The 17,835-nt window shown below is 40.5% G+C and overlaps 1 protein-coding gene across 1 annotated transcript in view; it reads left to right on the top strand.

The window, feature by feature from the left end:
• LOC148183306 (protein ARK2N-like) overlaps positions 1-17,835 on the top strand; it is a 119,617-nt gene that overhangs the window by 22,390 nt on the left and 79,392 nt on the right. The window contains exon 2 of the mRNA XM_088061530.1: positions 3,948-4,764. Coding sequence (XP_087917656.1) covers positions 4,041-4,764 — 724 coding nt within the window. The 5' untranslated portion in view covers positions 3,948-4,040. The remainder of the gene's footprint in view (positions 1-3,947; positions 4,765-17,835) is intronic.

Here is a 17,835-nt window from a genome sequence, read left to right as displayed (position 1 = left end):
GTGTGCAATTACCAATAAACCCCCAAAATGTGCTACTGGGACTGGGAGACAGGGTCAGACGAAGAAACCATAAGCCAAACATACCTGGCAGAAACTTCAGTACTTTTATGATCTTCCTATAAATCATTATCACTGAGCCCAGCACAATAACTATTCTAATCCATGCTGTTGCTGTGAAGGCAAAGTATGACTAATGAAGGTAAAATGATAACTATGATCTTTAAAAATTTTCCTGAAGATGCTTCAGGTACTCTTGTGTTGGTAACATACTGTCGAGATGAAGAATGAGGCATGGGACCACCTTGCTTTGAGATGATTTATTATTCAAGTAGCCAGATAAGATGTCAGTCTCATCGCGTGAGATTTAGAGGAGCAACAAGTCTGCCATAGCTTAAGGTAGCCACGAGTTTCTTCTTTGCACAGCAATATATAACATTTTAGCCCAATAGACAGTTGACACAAAACTTGTTTTCACTTATTAACCTATCACCTTTACTCTATTTTGCCACACTGTGTCTGTCTCTTAGCCACTAAGCTGACAGGTCACGCACTCATATACACCTCTATTACAGTTTCTAGATCTCTAACCTACTCTATAACTCAGATTATTACAGTTCAAACCTCAAACTATTCTACCTAATATAATTTCTTACCTACTCTAGCCATATTCTTACTTATAATTATAGAAACATAAGTTTATAATTTTTCTACCCAGTGTCTGTGTACCTTCATCACTACATCAATCCAAGCTCTTTGAAAGGCTGCAGATCAAACCCTTCAGCATCTGTGGAATTTTCCATTTTTCCGTTTCCCACAACATACAAGTTATCAATCAGATAAACAGCTTGTTTTTTGTATTTGCAGTGAAGCAATGAAATTTATTATAACTTGATGTAAAATGTAGGATACAGGTGTTGGTGGATACTGTTTCTTGCTTGCAACTCATACTATTTAATGCTGTTTTCCTGGCAGATTTGAGAAAAGCTAGGTCAGCCTGTAGGTTCTCATATAACCAGGACTTGGTATGGGAAGCACTCAAGGAGCACTTGAATGGTGTATTGGTGTGATAGATTGGCATTTAAGAAAAAAGTAGGAAACATCTAAGGAAGTTAAGGCTACTGGAGGCTGCTGGGAGTTTTTTCTCCAGGCCAATAACTGGCTGTTTCTGAGAATTGACAGTAGTTTTGATCATTGAAAAGTGAGATCAACCTGTGAACACTACTCTTTAAAACGTAAGCCTGGGAATTTTTCTTTCTCTTTGGTTTCAGGTTTTAAAAGGTAACAGCTCCAGCTGGCTCTTGTCTCTTCCCCAGGCCATGCAGCCCAGGCAGGGGCTGGAGCTTGCTGAGATTCCCCTCCGGCCCCAGGCCAGGGCTGGGCTCTGCTGCAGCTTCCGGGGGAGCCTCTGTGATGGCTAAAGTGGAGGGGGGGGGGGGGGGGGGGGGGGAAGCCTGGCTCTAAGGGCCGCTGAGCTGAAACCTGGCACTATGAATACCAGCTGCGGCTTGAGACAGAGTTTAACCTTTTCACTATCTAGATAAGACTTACAGATTTAATTTTTTCCAGAGAAAGGAGAAGAAAGAGAAAGTAATCAACATGTAAAAAGACAATATAAATTATCAAAACTAGTGAAGAAAGGAATTAAGCTTCAGATGGGAAGAGAATAAGATGCGCTAATAAGCTGAAATATTCTTTTGTTAAAACTATAGAGATGAACAATAATGTTCTGAAAAAACTCCTTGAATTCATGAAAGAGTATTTTGAGGGGATGAAGTATTTCAAAGTGTAGATCAAAGCAAAAATAATTCATTAATAGAGCTGAGCAAATAGTAAAGTATTTGTGATCCTATGAGATGCTGGAACAGAAAGAGAGAAGTGAGAGTTGTTGAAAATTTGTGGCCCTTAAAAAAAAAAAGATAAAACTTATGTTTTCAGAGATGATCACAGAGACAGATGAAGAGAACTTTTGCCTTTAAATAACGCATCCTTAAAATGACACCCCTTGAATCATGGCCCACGAACACACCTCAGAGTAGTGTAAAATGGGAAGACTGATGGCAGAGTTTTCCAGGAGGCTGGCATCAGAGAAATAAAAAGTCATGAAAAAATGGTTTTCTTGTAAAAAACTCTCCATAAATTGACAAAAGAAAACTTCTTTTTCTCTACAAAGACTGATGAAAAGACTAAAGCAAAGTTAAGACTGTTTTAACCACCAGGTTTTGTCTCTATGTTGTCAATTAAACAAGAGAATGGTTAGGTAGTAGAGAAAAAGGGTTTCTGGAGGTTTTATTCTAGTTTCTTATTCTTGTAGTTTTGTTAATAAACTTTCTTTATTCCTTTTAAGTTTTAAGCCTGTTTTACCCTTCTCCTAATCCATATCTCACAACAAGAAATGAGTAAGTTTTCTAGTAATTTTTTAGCTAATGCTTTAAAACCACAACAATTGGGCACTCCTAAAAAGTCTTTACATGACTCACTGGCATCCGCAGTTGTCCTCTGCTGAGAGGAAATCTGTGTTATACATAGCTAATGCTTCTAAGGGCAATGACTATAGATATTGTAAACTCTGTGTCTCTGACGATTGAGTAGCACTTCATGGCACTTCTTATGAATAAGTATTTGGTACATAAAGTCTACTGGCAGAGTGGTTCCACTGGAAAAGGAAGGTGTTTGTAGTCTTGCTCTGTAATGTTCAGCAACTGCTCAGTTTCTCTGCAAAGTGACAGGATTTCTCCTGTCTTACATTGGTACTGTAAGTTTTCAAATTGCCATTAAAACTTTGTAATATAATTTATAAGGTTGAGGTCACGTTCATCTAAAAGTAGATTTCTTCATAGATATGGAAACAACTATATTCTGGTCTGTCCAGGTGGAGGACTACCAAATCTAGTGTTGCTAAAGGACACTAAATGATTCACACGAGCACTCTCAGTGTCAGAACAAAAACCCGTGACTTTATTTTCTGACTCCAATATTTATAGATTTTTGACAATGACCAGGGATTGGATAATCAAGTTACCACCTTCCCAAGCACACTGGTCATGCGAAACGTCCATCAAAAGATGTTTCTTAGAAGGAATGTAATAAACAACTTATGTTTACAGGACTTTCATGAGAAAGTAACTAAAACTATGAAAACATTATCAGAAGGCTTAATTTTCAGGGCGACATCTAGGAATTTTAGGCTGATATTGTTCATAAGGACTAAAATTCCACATTAAAGTATATTTCCAGTTCTAGGTAAAGAAGTTTAGCATATGTTGCTTAGGATATATTAAATTTTATAAAGTAAGACTTTGGAAATATTTTTATTTTCTGATCTGTAGTGATTCACCTCACTAGAATAATCAAATTTAATGTGACTCCAGTACCATCTTTCATGGGTGTGTAAAAGGAAGAATAGTTTGGTGTAACACAATGAGTTCACTAGGAAAAAGTAAATTAAAAAAACAATAATACTTTCCTATGAAGACAGGCTGAGAGAGTTAGGGTTGTTCAGCCTGGAGAAGAGATGGCTCTGGGGAGACCTTAGAGCACCTTCCGGTAGATAAAGGAGCTACAAGAAAGCTGGAGAGGGACTTTGGCAAGGTGGAATGGCTTCAAACTGACAGAGGGCAGGTTTAGGTTAGATATTGGGAAGAAAGTTTTGACTGAGGGTGGTGAAGCACTTGGAACAGGTTGCCCAAGGCAGTCATGGATGTCCCATCTCTAGAAGTATTCAAGGCCAGGATGGAACTTTGAGCAACTTGGTCTAGTGGAAGGTGTCCCTGTCCATGGCAGGGGGTTTGGAATGAGATGACCTTGAAGGTCCCTTCCAACCCAACCCATTCTAGGATTCTATTAACATACTGTCTGAAACTGAAAGTAATGTGTTGTTTAGATAATAGTGTGAAGAGCAGGACTGAGTTATTTGGGTAAATTATTCTTCCTCTTCTGTTCTTGTTTAGGCTGCTGTATTGCCAAAGACCTTATCTAGTTCACCCAGTCTTCCAGACCATGTGCTCCATGCTTTGAGACCAGGACAACCTTGATGTTCTGAAATGAAGATGGAGACAGAGGGAAAAGCAGAACTTGTTGATTCAGAAGTTCCACCAAAGACTTCTGAAAAGCAAGAAATTGCTCCTGATGAAGATGGACCTATAGAACTCGAGACACAAACTCAGAAAAACAACATGCACGCTGCATCAGACTCAGCGGTACTTTCTTCAATGCCTTGCTTACTAATGGAACTGAGGCGAGACTCTTCAGAGTCTCAGTTGGCATCTACAGAGAGCGATAGGCCAATGGGTGGTCGAGTTTATGAGAGTGACTCTTCTAATCACTGCATGCTTTCCCCTTCCTCCAGCGGGCATTTGGCTGACTCAGACACGTTGTCTTCTGCAGAAGAGAATAACACCTGTCAAGCTGAAGCTACTGCAGAGGGAGACCCTTCTGCGGTGTCTGGGGCTGCGGTTGGGAGGAAATCCAGGAGATCCAGGTCCGAAAGTGAGACTTCAACAATGGCTGCCAAGAAAAACCGACAGTCTAGTGATAAGCAGAATGGTCGAGCTACCAAGGTAAAAGGTCATCGAAGTCAAAAGCACAAAGAAAGAATCCGGCTCTTGAGACAGAAGCGGGAGGCAGCTGCTCGCAAGAAGTACAACCTGCTGCAGGACAGCAGTACCAGCGACAGTGACCTGACATGTGACTCAAGCACGAGCTCATCAGATGATGATGATGAAGAGGTTTCAGGGAGCAGCAAGACAATCACTGCAGAGATACCAGGTAGAGGATGTTTTTTAAACTGAACTGTAACACATCTGACATAATTTTTCAGCTGGCGTGCTAAATTAGATGAGTGACACTTGAGAAAAACCAGAACTGCAGCTCTGTGTAAATTTGAAGACTGCAGTGTATTAAGACATGGGCAAATTTTAAAATCTGTCCTGAGGTTTCAGATCACTTTTGCTCACCAACAAAGTATAGAAATGGTAAATTGGAGGAAGGACTATCTTTGAATTCTGTAATTTTCAGATTGTTTCATTTGTAAGCCTAGATAAGCTCTTGTCAGTGCTGTCAAATCCCATTAGGTGGTGATAATCTAATAAATACATTCTGAAGATAAATAACCAGCTTTGCTTTAATATCTTAAGACCACAGATTGGCAGCTGTGTTAGAAATAATACAGCATACCTCTTGCCTGTGTTACAGTAAAGCCCTGTTCATTACTGCACTGTGCTTTCAGCTCTGTGTTTCAGTGCACGACAAACCTGCTTAGCCTTATTGTAAGTTCTTGCAGATTGCAGCTGGTCACCTATTTTAGGATATAAATATGAATTTGTTTACGTGGGTGCCCAAGTTTATCCACACCTACATTTTCAGCATCCTAGACAAAGCTGTTACCATTTTCCTATGTCACAAGGATCTATAATTTCTATATTTTTAATTTTCTGACACATCTGTGTTAAGATTATAGGCAGCAAATTATAGGGGCCTTCTCATTTTATTAGCAAAAGAAACATTAATTCTTCAAGTTTTTTGTCTGCTGAGTCTTTGTTATTTTATTAGCTCAAGTGCTGTAGACAGGATTTTGTGTGAAAAATTATTTCAGCATATTATACCACAGAACTATCATCATATAGCAATCAAAAATAAAATCACATAAAAATAAACTTTTTGGTTTGCCAATTTTTACTAGATTACATGCTTTTTTGCCTCTTGTGTTAGAAGTTGGGGTGTTGGGTTTTATTTGGAGATAAATATCAGCTTACATAGGGCAAGAAGATTTAAAGGAAAACTGCAATAATTAGTCTTAAGTTGCTGAACTAATGTTTGCTAGATGAATTAAAATATTTGCAGCAGATTTTACAAGTAAGTGTTTTAACTGACTTGGTTATGGTGAATGATTCTGTCATCATGAGAACTTGGATTTTTCCCACATATTGCTAGGAAGCAGGTGCACAAAGTAAATGTTTATTATTAGAAAGTCTGGAAAAGACATAGTCTATAATTTTTGTGTAGTAAACATTTAATAGAGATCTAAAAATATTTACCAATTTAATAGTTATCCAGACTTCTAGCTTTTATGCCTTTTTCTTTGCTATATTTATACTTTGCTGAGCAATTAAAGCCTCATTTAAAGCCTGTTGAAGAAGACTATTTCATTGAGTTTTGGGACAGGTTTCTCCCCACCTCACAAACCCCACCAAACTTACACAATAAGTTCCCCAGGTTGTATTTTTTTTCTTACAGTCATAAAAGGATCTTGTGACCCAGGAAGGCACCACAGGGTATTTTCACATCTACTTAGATTTCTGACTTGCATTGCAGAGACCTGAAACCACTCTAGGGTACTTTGTGTCACTAGGCTTTTCTGTATTTAAGTTCTTGGTCTTAACCATGAGATGCTTGCAGTGAAGAGGTCCCATTGTAGTACACAGAAGAACTTGATTATTTAGTGACAATTATACTAAGGCCCAGTTTTGCCTGTGACACAAGATATGGGAGTGCACAAACCATTCTGAGAAACAATGATGCTTATTCATAGCACATATCATTTCCTTTATGCTAAATTCCACTTATGACATTCAAATGTTTGAGCTGTCATTTTGCTGCAATTAGGTGCAATGTGTACCTGCCACATTGTAGTTTTCCTTTAAATAGAAATTACTTTGGTTTGTGGGAAATGTTTTCCAAGTGCAAGAGAAAAACATTCTCTATAGACATAAGAACAAGGTTGGCCAAAACACATCCTATGCTACTTGTGGTTAATGAAATATTGTGGTCTTAACAGATGCAGTGGAGTTGTGAGTGTGAGTAGGACTCCCAGCTCTCCATCGCAGTGGTAGGTTCATATGCCATTTGCAACCCCTCTTATTTGAACTGTCAAAGTACTTAAATTCTTTTTTCTTGACTAGAAAGCTACTTTAGTGCACTTGGCATTACACTGTGAATATCTTCAAAATTTAGGGAATGAACACATAGAAATTATTACAAGGTATCAAAAAATATTACTGGAAATTCAGTGCATGAATGTCCTCTGCATACAGTCAAAAGAGGTTTAACTTGATGCTTGAACTTGAGTATCAGGACATAAGCATGAAAAAACTTCAGCAGTGAGTTTTGAAAAAGTCGGTATGCATTGATGCAGAAGAGTCTTACAGGTAGTCTGTGCTCCCCCTCAGTCTTAGTGTATTTGGACACTTCAGCTGTAGTGCTGGTTACTGTCTCAACATTGCTTATTATTGGGACTGATTTTCAACTAGTCTGAAAAATAGCTTTGTCGGCAGACATGCTCTAAAATTTTTAGTGACAGTTAATGTGGCCTTCATGTATGAAGGTTATGCATACTCTGGCTCTTAACCTTCTCTCAGTGTATGTATTGTAACAGCCAACACTTTGTGTGTTGTAGCAGCGTGGCAAATGGATATCGTTGTTGCTACCAGTCCAAAGCATCTCTTGAGAAAGCCGCTCGGGTTGGCACAGACAGTCACTGTATCCAAAACTCACACACACACCATCGATAGGTCAGCAAAGAAAGATGGAAAGGGTCTCCTGTATGGTATTCCAGAGAGGTTTACTGCAACCCCACCGAAGGGATCCAGTGACAGAAAAAGACTTCCTGCAGTGTCTCAGGTTAAGTATAGGGTCAGGAGCCAATAGTCTAAGGGCACAGGGGTGGCACAGGGGCAAGGCAAAGGTTGCTGACCTATAGGGGATGAGGTAAATTTACTTAGTGTTGCATAGAACCATGGGGGAAGCATTTTGTCTCATCACAAGCAGTCAGGCTTTCTTGAAGCCTGTGGCAGACTCTTCTAGGGCATATGCCCAGAGACTCCCCTAGTAGGCTTGTAGTGGTTTAGATTCTCTAATTTGAGTTTTTCAGCTAACACACTAAATAATGTGGTGGGTTTTAGCGCTGGCTAAAATCACCAGGACACTTACTCATTTTTTGCTGTGAGATGGATTAGGAGAAGGGTAAAACAGGCTTAAAAATTAAAAGGAATAAAGAAACTTTATTAACAGGATTACAAGAATAAGAAACCAGAATATAAATTCCAGAAACCTTTTTCTCCCCCTGCCCAACTTTATCCTTTCCCAACTGATCACGCAGAGACAAAACTTGGAATGGTAAAGCAGTACTAACTATACAATAGTCTTTCATCAGTCTTTGTAGGGAGAGGAGTTTTCTCATGTTATGGAGACTTTTCTACAAGAAACAGTTTTCTCAAGGCTTTTAATTTCTACGAATAGCAACCACCTGGGAAAAAATTCTGCTATCATGACATTCTTCTCATTTTTACAGCCCTCCTAGAGGTGTGTCTATGGGCCATGAACTCATGGGGTATTATTTTAAGGATGAGTTGTTTAAAGGCAAAGGGTTTTTTTATCTGTTTCTGTGATCATCTCTGGGAACAGAGGTTTTCTTCTCTCCCTGGGGGCAAAGGGTCTTTATCACTCTCATCTCTCTGTTCAAGCTTCTCATGGGATTACAGTTGCTCTAACATCTGCTTGGCTTCATCAATGGATGCCTCTGCTCACATCTACAGTTTGAATGCTTCATCTCCCCCTACTCTCTCTCATGAATTAAAGGGGATATTTTGGTATATCATTGTCCATCTCCATAGCCTTACCAAAATATTTCAGCCCTATTTAGCATCTCTTCATCCCTCTTCTACTTGAGGTTTGACTCTGATGTTTTCATGTTGTTATTTACGTGTCATCACTCTGTCCTTTTCTCTCCCTGGAGAGAAGAACAAGGTCTGCAAGTCTCATCTGTGTATTGAAAAAGTTAAATCTCTTGCTCAGTGGCTGCGACAGTCACGGTGTTGGACTTCAGGCCATGCTGGGCCCTTCCCTCCATCCAGCAGCCGCTGGGAGCGGGGGAGAGTCTCGGCTTGGAGCCATCGGGTGCCAGGGAGGGCTTAGTGTCGGCAAAATGTCAGCAGCTGTGGCCTGGCCCAGCCTGGGGCCGGGGTCCCCCAGCCTCCATCCCTCTCCTGGGAGCTGCTGGGGTCTGGCCCAGGCCCCCCTCCAGGCCACACAGGCCATGGGGGAGCAGGGCCAGCCTCATCAAAGCTCCGCTACCTTTCAAAGCCAGAAGCAAAATGGAGAGTTCCCAGACTTGTAGTTTTTAAAATGTTGTATTCACAGGGGTGGATCTAATTTCTCAACAGTACAAAATGTTGTCAGTTCTCAGAAGTAACCAACTATTAACCTATCCTAAGCACAGAGGAAGCTCCCAACGCTTTCTCTCTAAGAAATCACTTCCATGGATGTTTCTTACTTCTTTGCCTAAATATCAATGTCAAACTACCACAAGGCTCAAGGGCTTCCTCAGTGTGTGGTCTGAAAATTGAAGTACCACATTTGAGAATACAGTAGTCTTTCATGTTGTGTAACTAAGCTTCATCCATTTAAATAGCATGGATTTGGCTAAACTAGTAAGGTAAGGAAAATGTTTAGTGAATACATAATGCCATGAAGTTACAAACAGAGCAGTTATGCTGTAGAGAGTCAGTTCTCTCTGCTGAACTCAAATGTCATGTGCATTAAAATACTGTCAGCCTTGGTTTTCTTTTCAAGAAAGATTGAAGAGTAAAGAGTTGAGATCTTACTGGTGATACTTCAACACAAGTATTGTGAGCTCCACAGGACCTGAGCACAATATGTTATTCTGAATGCATTCTGTGGTGTTAATTTACACCTAAAAATACACATTCAATCTAAACTTCAAGGGTGCTACTGAGAATCTTCTCACTGACCTGAGCAGTCATAATCTGACTCTTTAATTCAAGGGAATGCCAGGATTTTTGAGTTGCTGCAGGTGAATAGCAATTTCTTATCTTATAAATGACTAAGCCTCTCTATTGGCATTTAAGATTTTGCCATTCTTAAACACTAGATAGCATTCACAGCCCAAGAGGATGATCTTTGAATCATTGAATAGGTTCTGCTAGATCTGCTGCTGTTGAAAGTTTTTCCTTTAAACAATTTCAAATTTGACCATGCAAATTAACTCTGAATGAAATTGGCATGAGAGCAAGTCAGGGAATCAATATTTATTTCTCTGTAAACACATTTTTTGAAAGAAGGGTTTTTATAAATTCAAATATAATAGAAAAAAATTGGCATTTCACCATTATTATGCTTTTTACAACTCAGATAATTCTAAATTAAAAGGGTGACTCATGTTTTAGGTTTTCAGAAGAATCTGCTGAAAACTTTGAGTGTTGATGTTGAAAATGTGTTGCAGCTCACTTTGTCAAAAAAAAGGGAATTTTTTTTTTTTTTAATATGAAGAAATTCAAAGTGTGTATGTATGAGGTACTCTCAACCAGGTTACTTCCTCTCAAGAATTGTACATAGACCTTGGAAAATGCATCTTGCAAAGGATAAATTTGGTTCAAGTAACTCAGGATGACGCTTATGTAAGAACAGGGGAAAAAAATCTGTTAGGAAGGATTTGCTGTAAGATATTGTCCTAGATTGACTTTATAATGCTTGCATCCCCAATCGCCTTATTTATGTTACATATTAAGTTCTACATCTTTAAGACTGATTCTGAAAGCAAAAGGGGAAGAAAAAAGAAGCGCACAGTTTGTGTTCAGAAACTGCACTCACTCTCCCGAAGGCTTCTCCTAGACTATGTTGTCTACAACACGAACAAACAGCTAAACAAAACTCTCCTTTGCTTTTAGTTAATTTTTAGCTAACTGAAGCAAAGAAATTCCCAGACTGTTTTTTTCCTTAAATCTATTCTAACCTATTCTAAATTAAAAACCCAAAAAACCCCTGAGAGCTCATGCCTGTGACCCACCAGGGCCTGAGCCTCAGCACTTTCCAGTGCTGGAGGGACTAATAAAAAACTAAGCAAGCTGAGCTACACCCCATAAAAAAACTATAAATTTGCCATCTCTTCAAACAACAAAATTTTTTATTGTTCAATATTATTCATTTTTTATGCTTATAAATAATTTGCTTATTAAATAAACAGTTTTTTACACTTTTCTCCAAAAAAATCTTTTCCCAAACCAGTTATGGAAGGTGCCATCTAAATTTGCTTTCTAAAAAAACCTCATTCAATACTTTTCTCCCAAATTTACCCTAAACCAAGACAGATACTCATTTGGAAATGTCAGTAAACATAACAGCATGGAGGAATACACCATTGCTAGTTAGAATGAAGATGCAACATATCTCCTTAAATTGTTATCTTGTCAGACTTACTAAATTAAATAACTGTAGATTTGGTTATTGTCACTGCTGAAGATGAATAGATCACGCGGACACAGGTCGAGGTGTGATGAAAAGAAGAGCAGAGTTTATTTTTCCTCCCAGGATTTATAGGCTTTTGACCACGGCCAGGGATTGGATGGTCAGGATAACACTTTCTCACTGCACTGGCCATGAGAGATGCCCATCACAAGACGTGTAACAGAAAGAATGCACACATATCTATGTTTACAGTTACTGTCCTGGGAAAGTCTTTAGAAAACTATGTTAGCAAGCTCAGAAGCTGAGTTTTCAGGGTGACAGGTTATTATTTAGATAATACTTAATAGATCACATAAAGAGACAGTGTTGGGGCATTTCCAAGTGCTGTTTTGCAGGACATAGTTTTAAAAATAATATATGAATCTTGGCTTCTGACCCCTTTTGTAATTGCAAATTTCTTCGTGTTTTAACTTGGCATAACTTCAAAAAAACTAGAGTTGTAAGTTTACAGATAGCAAAGAGACCAGTTAGATAAATGCTAATATTTTTAATATAAAAATGCTTTTTTATTAGGCTTGACTTTTTTTTTTTAACCCTGAAAGCCACAAATAAAGAAACGATTGAATAAGGCTTGTTATAAGAACTGCAAGGGAAGCATTTGAAACACTGATTTGCTGCTACTATAAATTGTAGATGGACTATGAATGATGCCTTTTAAAAATAGTATTGCAGGGTACTATATACTTCAATACCTAGTTTCTTCAGTTTGCAAAGCAATTTTATCAACTTTGACCATGCTAGTTCATTCTTAACTTTAAAAACCTGGCTAGATTATCTCACATACCATCATAAATAGTTTTTATTTAAATTGCAATTAAAACTTAGTGTTACTTAGAGGTGTCTGTTCATAAGCCTGTGGAAATTGGAAAGAGTGTCATTTAGTTGCTTGGTTTTAGGATAAGATCCCTGACTAAAGATGAACAGTATCATATAAGATGTTCAATACTAGGAGTATATGAATAGAAGGAATATTTTTTTTCAGGGTGGAAAAAGACATTGAATATATAAAAGGAACCACATTTTAGGAAAAAGGTACCATTTTACGTAATTATTTTAGTTAAAAATGTAGTCAGAGGGATGTTAATTCGTTACTATAAAGTATATATTTATTTTTGAGTAGAAGACATGAATGCTGAATTCCCAGCCTGTCTGATAGGTAAACAGATAGGGGTTTAATAGAATATTTTTGGCCCCTGATGGATAGTATTGCAGCTACTCGGAAAAAAGATGATAATCCTGGGCTTTGTTTAGCTATTACTGAAGGCCTTATATATACCTCATTTATATAGATCCAAAAAAAGAATGTGTTGTTTAAGCAATACTGTAATTTAATGTACATAGTGAAATCCTAAAAAAGATTTAGCGCTTTATATTTTTATTAGTAAATATTTGGTTAGGTTGTTCAATGATTTCTCTCATTCTTAGGATATTTTCTATTATTCTTAAACTAGAGAATCCCACAAGTTTCATATTCACATATTAAATTGTCAGGTTCTGTAGCTGCTTTGTGTAGTTTAATGTGATGCTTGTCTTGTTCCAGAATTACCTTAGGTAACGTTTGTGTGTTTGGATGGCATGCACATATTGTTTATTATTCCTCAAACAGGTACAAAGCCTCTGGTGTTTTTTGGTTTTATTGCTTCCTAGATGATTCCTGAGTGAACTCAAAACATAAAAATATAGATACTGCTGCCTTTTGTTATTGATATGTAGAGTAAGGTAATGAGGATGGCCTTCTTGCTGCTGAAGTTTTTTCTGATAATCCCAAAGCCAGTCATTTTAACCATCATTTTGATGGATAGAAGGAAGGAGAAAAACTTCCTTCCAACGGTGCCCTGTTTTCTCCTTTGCCTAGGATTAATGCTAGAAATGCTGCACAGCTGGTGGCTCGCGTGAGGAAGGACACATTTCTAGTTGGTGTGAGGTTGATCACTCCTATATGTCGTGTATTAACCCTGTGATGGAGCTGTGTCCATCAGACCTAATGTTACGTGCAGGTCATGGGTTGGGAGACAGAAACCTCGCAAAACTGGGAATGCTTCAATTGTTTCCCCTCCCTGCTGCCAGCCCTATAGTGATGGTAAAGACACAGGTGCAGAAATCATTTCAGCCCCCTCTATATGCCCCGCTTTCAATCGCTTTTTGTTTTACCTCCATCCAAAAGATTACCAGGTCTCGAGTGGGGATGATTTCTGCTCGGAACATCAACGAGGTTGGAGCTGCTGTCGGCAGGATTGGAGGGGCTTGTTCTCTGGGGCTGGTGGTAGGGTGAAGACTTTGGTTCCCTCTGTGGGGATCTCGTGTTTCCATCAGTGATGTGGTTCCTTGGGGCTGTTGGAGTCTTGGCTGCAGATGCGTTGAGGCTGTGGCAGTGGTGGGTGCAGGACCAGGACCAGGACCAGGGTCCGGCACCAGGATGTTGTTACTTCTTGCTTCCAACGAATTTCTGGGTATGATGTAGGGACAAAATCTGGGCACTCAAAGTGACGTCATCTTGGGCCCCACCCCTGTGCTGCAGCGGCAAGCAGGCGTGGCCAGCAGAGGCGGGACTATGGGCACGGTTTCTGGACTGAGCCAATCTGCTCTGGGCAGGGGCAGTCCGGTGGTGGGGAGGCGGTCCTGGGAGCCGCATAGAGCTGCATCATGGCCACGGGTTGCGGCATCGAAATGGCAGCGTTCTCTGACCTGAGACAGCAGCTTTACACGGCACAACAGGTTGGGGCAGGTGCTGGGCGTTATGGCACCACACTGCAGCTCCTTGGTGCGGCTGCGCCTTCGCTGCTTGTCGCGGTTCCCCAGCTGCAGTGGTGTCGGCACAGCTTGGGGCTCCGCCCCCCCCACCCCCGCCACCTGGCGGGGTCCAGCCACGTGGTGGGATTGCACAATTTGGCTCATTACCACATGCCACATTTTGTCTGCCTGCCAAGGGCACCGCTAGCCAGCCACCTGTGCACCGCAGCGTGGCGGGGTTGCGGGAAATGCCTCACTAAAAAGCAGTTCCAGGACAAGGGGTACATTCAGGGTGGCACGGCCACGTGTGGCAGCCATTTCTTCCCGCCACCCCCTCCGTGGGCTTGGAAGGGTGCCCAGTCCTCCCTCTATCTCCTCCGGTGCCCGTTTCTTGCCCTGTAGTCCATTATTTAAGTCTCGTTAAGTCCAAAATAAATTTCCAGTGCTTTATAACTTTTATCGCACTTTCATCGCCTCTGGAAGCTGCTCGAGTTATAAATCAACCAGTTTGTTCCCATATATTTGTATCAAGGGCAGCCTCTTTGTTTGTGTCCAATCCGTGGTTCTTAGCCCACGTTATTAAAGCTAACAATGCTTCTTTATCATATTCTACCTCCTATTCTTGTAAAAGAAGCGACCATACCTTCAAAACTGGATGTTGTTGTACTGAGATCCATCCTCTCATGGCGCTGGTGACTGTTTTCTTCTATTTTTAAGAGTAAGTCCAAAAAAAAATTCTGGATTTGAGTGGTTTTTTCACCGCAAGCAGCTCTCCTCGCTGTAAATTTTAGACGGCTTTTTCCGCACGCCTCTTATTTCTAGCTTTTCACTGTAGATCAGACTCTACTTGCCTCTGTTATTTCCTGCTTTTTCTGTTTTCGACAGGCTCTGAGCACTATCCTCTGTCTCCCCTTTTCTCTGCAGAGATGGCTGTGTCCTCACACGGGGTCACCACGTGTTACATGTGGGTCGTGGGTTGGGAGACAGAAGCCACAACTTGAGTTCTCTTGTTCATCAGACAAAACAGCTGCCTGTTTTATTGTTCAGAACTTACTTATATAGTCGATTCAAAACTCCCGGGCTTAGATAGCTCATTGGCTGGAATCTCTCTGCCCAGATCTCTGGCCATTGATGTGCTTGCAACTAAGCTCCAATGGGGTTGGCTGAGGGTCCCCTGTAACTTATCCAGGGACTTGTTCTGGCATGAACTAGGCTAGCAGAATTGGATTTGTGTTACGGCCGGTTTTATCTTGTCCAATACAGCCCAGCTGTACTGTGACAATATTGTGACAACCTAACGGATTGCTTTTACTTCATATATTAGCATAGCATTCACATATCTTTTCATTCTTGTGTGTTTATGTCATTTATTTTATTCATTGGTGTTTATTGTGTTTTCCAAAATTAGACCAAGAGCTTTGGGCTTAGCTACTTTGGATGCTGCAGTCACTATATCAGCCTTTATCTCTATCTCATGTAGAATTTTGTCCATGTTTAACAGTCTGTTATAAAAGGGTTCAAGTATGTAAGTAAAATATGCATAATTATTCAGATTTACAGTTAATAGTATTTTGGATAGCAGCTTAACAGAACTAAACATGTTATTGTATGATGTTTCTTGACACCTTCAGTTAAATTAAAAACAAAACTTGCAAGGGAATTGGACTAATTTAGTTTATTTATAAAATAAAACATTTGACAGAATTGTCTTAGAATTCTAGAATAAAAATAATTTTGAAGCCAAAATGTCTATTATAACCTCAGTGAGTGTAAATTGTTTTTTTTTTTTTACAGTAATACTGTTGACTGATATTTGCTAATTCCTCCCCAGTTGTCATATCTTAAGGGACAGCATTGGAAAAGTTGTTTTCTTGAGTTAGTATGCCTTAATAAGCAATAATAGGTTCTTACTTAATGATATCTTATCAAATGGCCTCAATGTCTTTAAAGCTGGCTTTAGTCGTGCTAGGGGATCTGGAGGCGTGACCAGGGAAATTCCAGGATTGCTTGACAGGGGCACCATGTGGGATAGGAACTGCATAGGCAATGTCCTGGAAGAGGCCATGAACTGCATTGCTGAGATGCAGAGGCAGAGAGGATAAATTTCACATGTGGATAGAAAAGCAGTTGTTTAATTTTTACATGTGTAGTTTAGATTTGCCAATTTGCGTTTCCTGGCCAATGCACCAAATAATGTGGTGGGTTTTAGCACTAGCTAAAATCACCAGAGTACTTACTCATTTCTTGCTGTGAGATATGGATTAGGAGAAGGGCAAAACAGGCTTAAAACTTAAAAGGGATAAAGAAATTTTATTAACAGGATTACAAGAATAAGAAACCAGAATAAAACCTCCAGAAACCTTTCCTCCCCTTACCCAACTTTTCCTTTCCCAACTGACACCGTAGAGACAAAACCTGGGATGTTAAAGTAGTACCAACTATACAATAGTCTTTTCATCAGTCTTTGTAGGGAGAGGAGTTTTCTCTTGTCATTCCATGGAGAGTTCTCCACAAGAAATAGTTTTCTTGTGGCTTTTTATTTGTATGAATGGCAGCCGCCCAGGCACAAATTCTACCATCTCCTCCCATTTTCACAGCCCTTCTAAAGGTGTGTCCATGGGCCATGAACTCATGGGGTATTATTTTAAGGATGAGTTATTCAAAGGCAAAGGTTCTTTCAATCTGTCTCTGTGATCATCTCTGGGAACAGAGGTTTTCTTCTCTCCCTGGGGCAAAGGATTTTCATTAACTCTCACCTCTCTCTCTCTCTAAGTGTCTCATGGGATCACAGCTACTCCAACATCTGCTTGGCTTCATCAATGGATGCCTCTGCTCAAATCTACAGTTTGAATACTTCCTTTCCCCCAATACTCTCATGAATTAAAGGAATTATTTTCAGTATATTATTGTCCATCTCCAGGGCCCTACCAAAAGAATATTTCAGCCCCATTCAGCATCTCCTCATCCTTTTTTCATCTGAGGCTTGACTCTTTCTTTTACTGACCTGGATGTTTCATGTTGCCTCTCTATGTGTCGATCGCTCAGTCTTTTTCTCTCCCTGGAGAGAGGATTAAAGTTTGCAGATCTCATCTGTGTAGTGAAAGGATGAAATCTTTCAGGGATTTCAGGCCACGCTGTTGCTTCCCTCAGCTCGGCAGCCGCTGGGAGAGGTGAACGGTCCTCGGCCTGGAGCCGTCTGGGGGGGGGAGGGGGGGGGGTTGGGTGTCAGCGAGATGTCAGCAGCCATGGCCCAGCCTCGCCTAGACCCCGGACCTCCCCTCCCCACGACTTCCATCCCTCACTTCGGAGCCGCTGGGGCCTGGCCCCCCCCACCTCCCGCCCCCCCCCCCCCCCCCCCCCCCCCCCCCGGCCTCACAGGCCACAAGGGAGCAGGGCCAGCCTCACCAAAGCTCCACCAACTTTCAAGGCTGGAAACAAAAAGAGAGAAGTTCCCGGCCTTGGGTTTTTAAAAGGTGGTATTCACAGAGGTGGACCTAATTTTCAATGGTGTGAAATGCTGGCAGGTCTCAGAACTGGCCAGGCATTGGCCTGTCTCAGACACAGAGGAAGCTCCCAGCAGCTTCTCTCAAAGAAATCACTTCCGTAGGTGTTTCCCACTTATTTCCCTAAATGCCAAACCACCACACCCTCCAAGATGTTTGTTGAATTCATTTAGCCCATGACTGTGAGTTCTATCCATCCTAGATGTCTTCCAGGGAAAAAAGGCTTGTGAGTTGTTGGCTGGTTGCTGCATTACAAGCTCATGACTGGTGTATCTGGAGCAGTCCCTCTTCATTGTCCATGGTAGTTATGGCATACAGCGGCAGTGTCATTCCTCAACCAATATTA

Source organism: Pseudopodoces humilis, chromosome 12, assembly GCF_049639895.1.
Source record: "Pseudopodoces humilis isolate 2021_Gansu_Grassland_sample_001 chromosome 12, ASM4963989v1, whole genome shotgun sequence".
In the NCBI taxonomy this organism is placed as follows: Eukaryota; Metazoa; Chordata; class Aves; order Passeriformes; family Paridae; genus Pseudopodoces; species Pseudopodoces humilis.
This window is presented reverse-complemented; position numbering and strand designations above follow the sequence as displayed.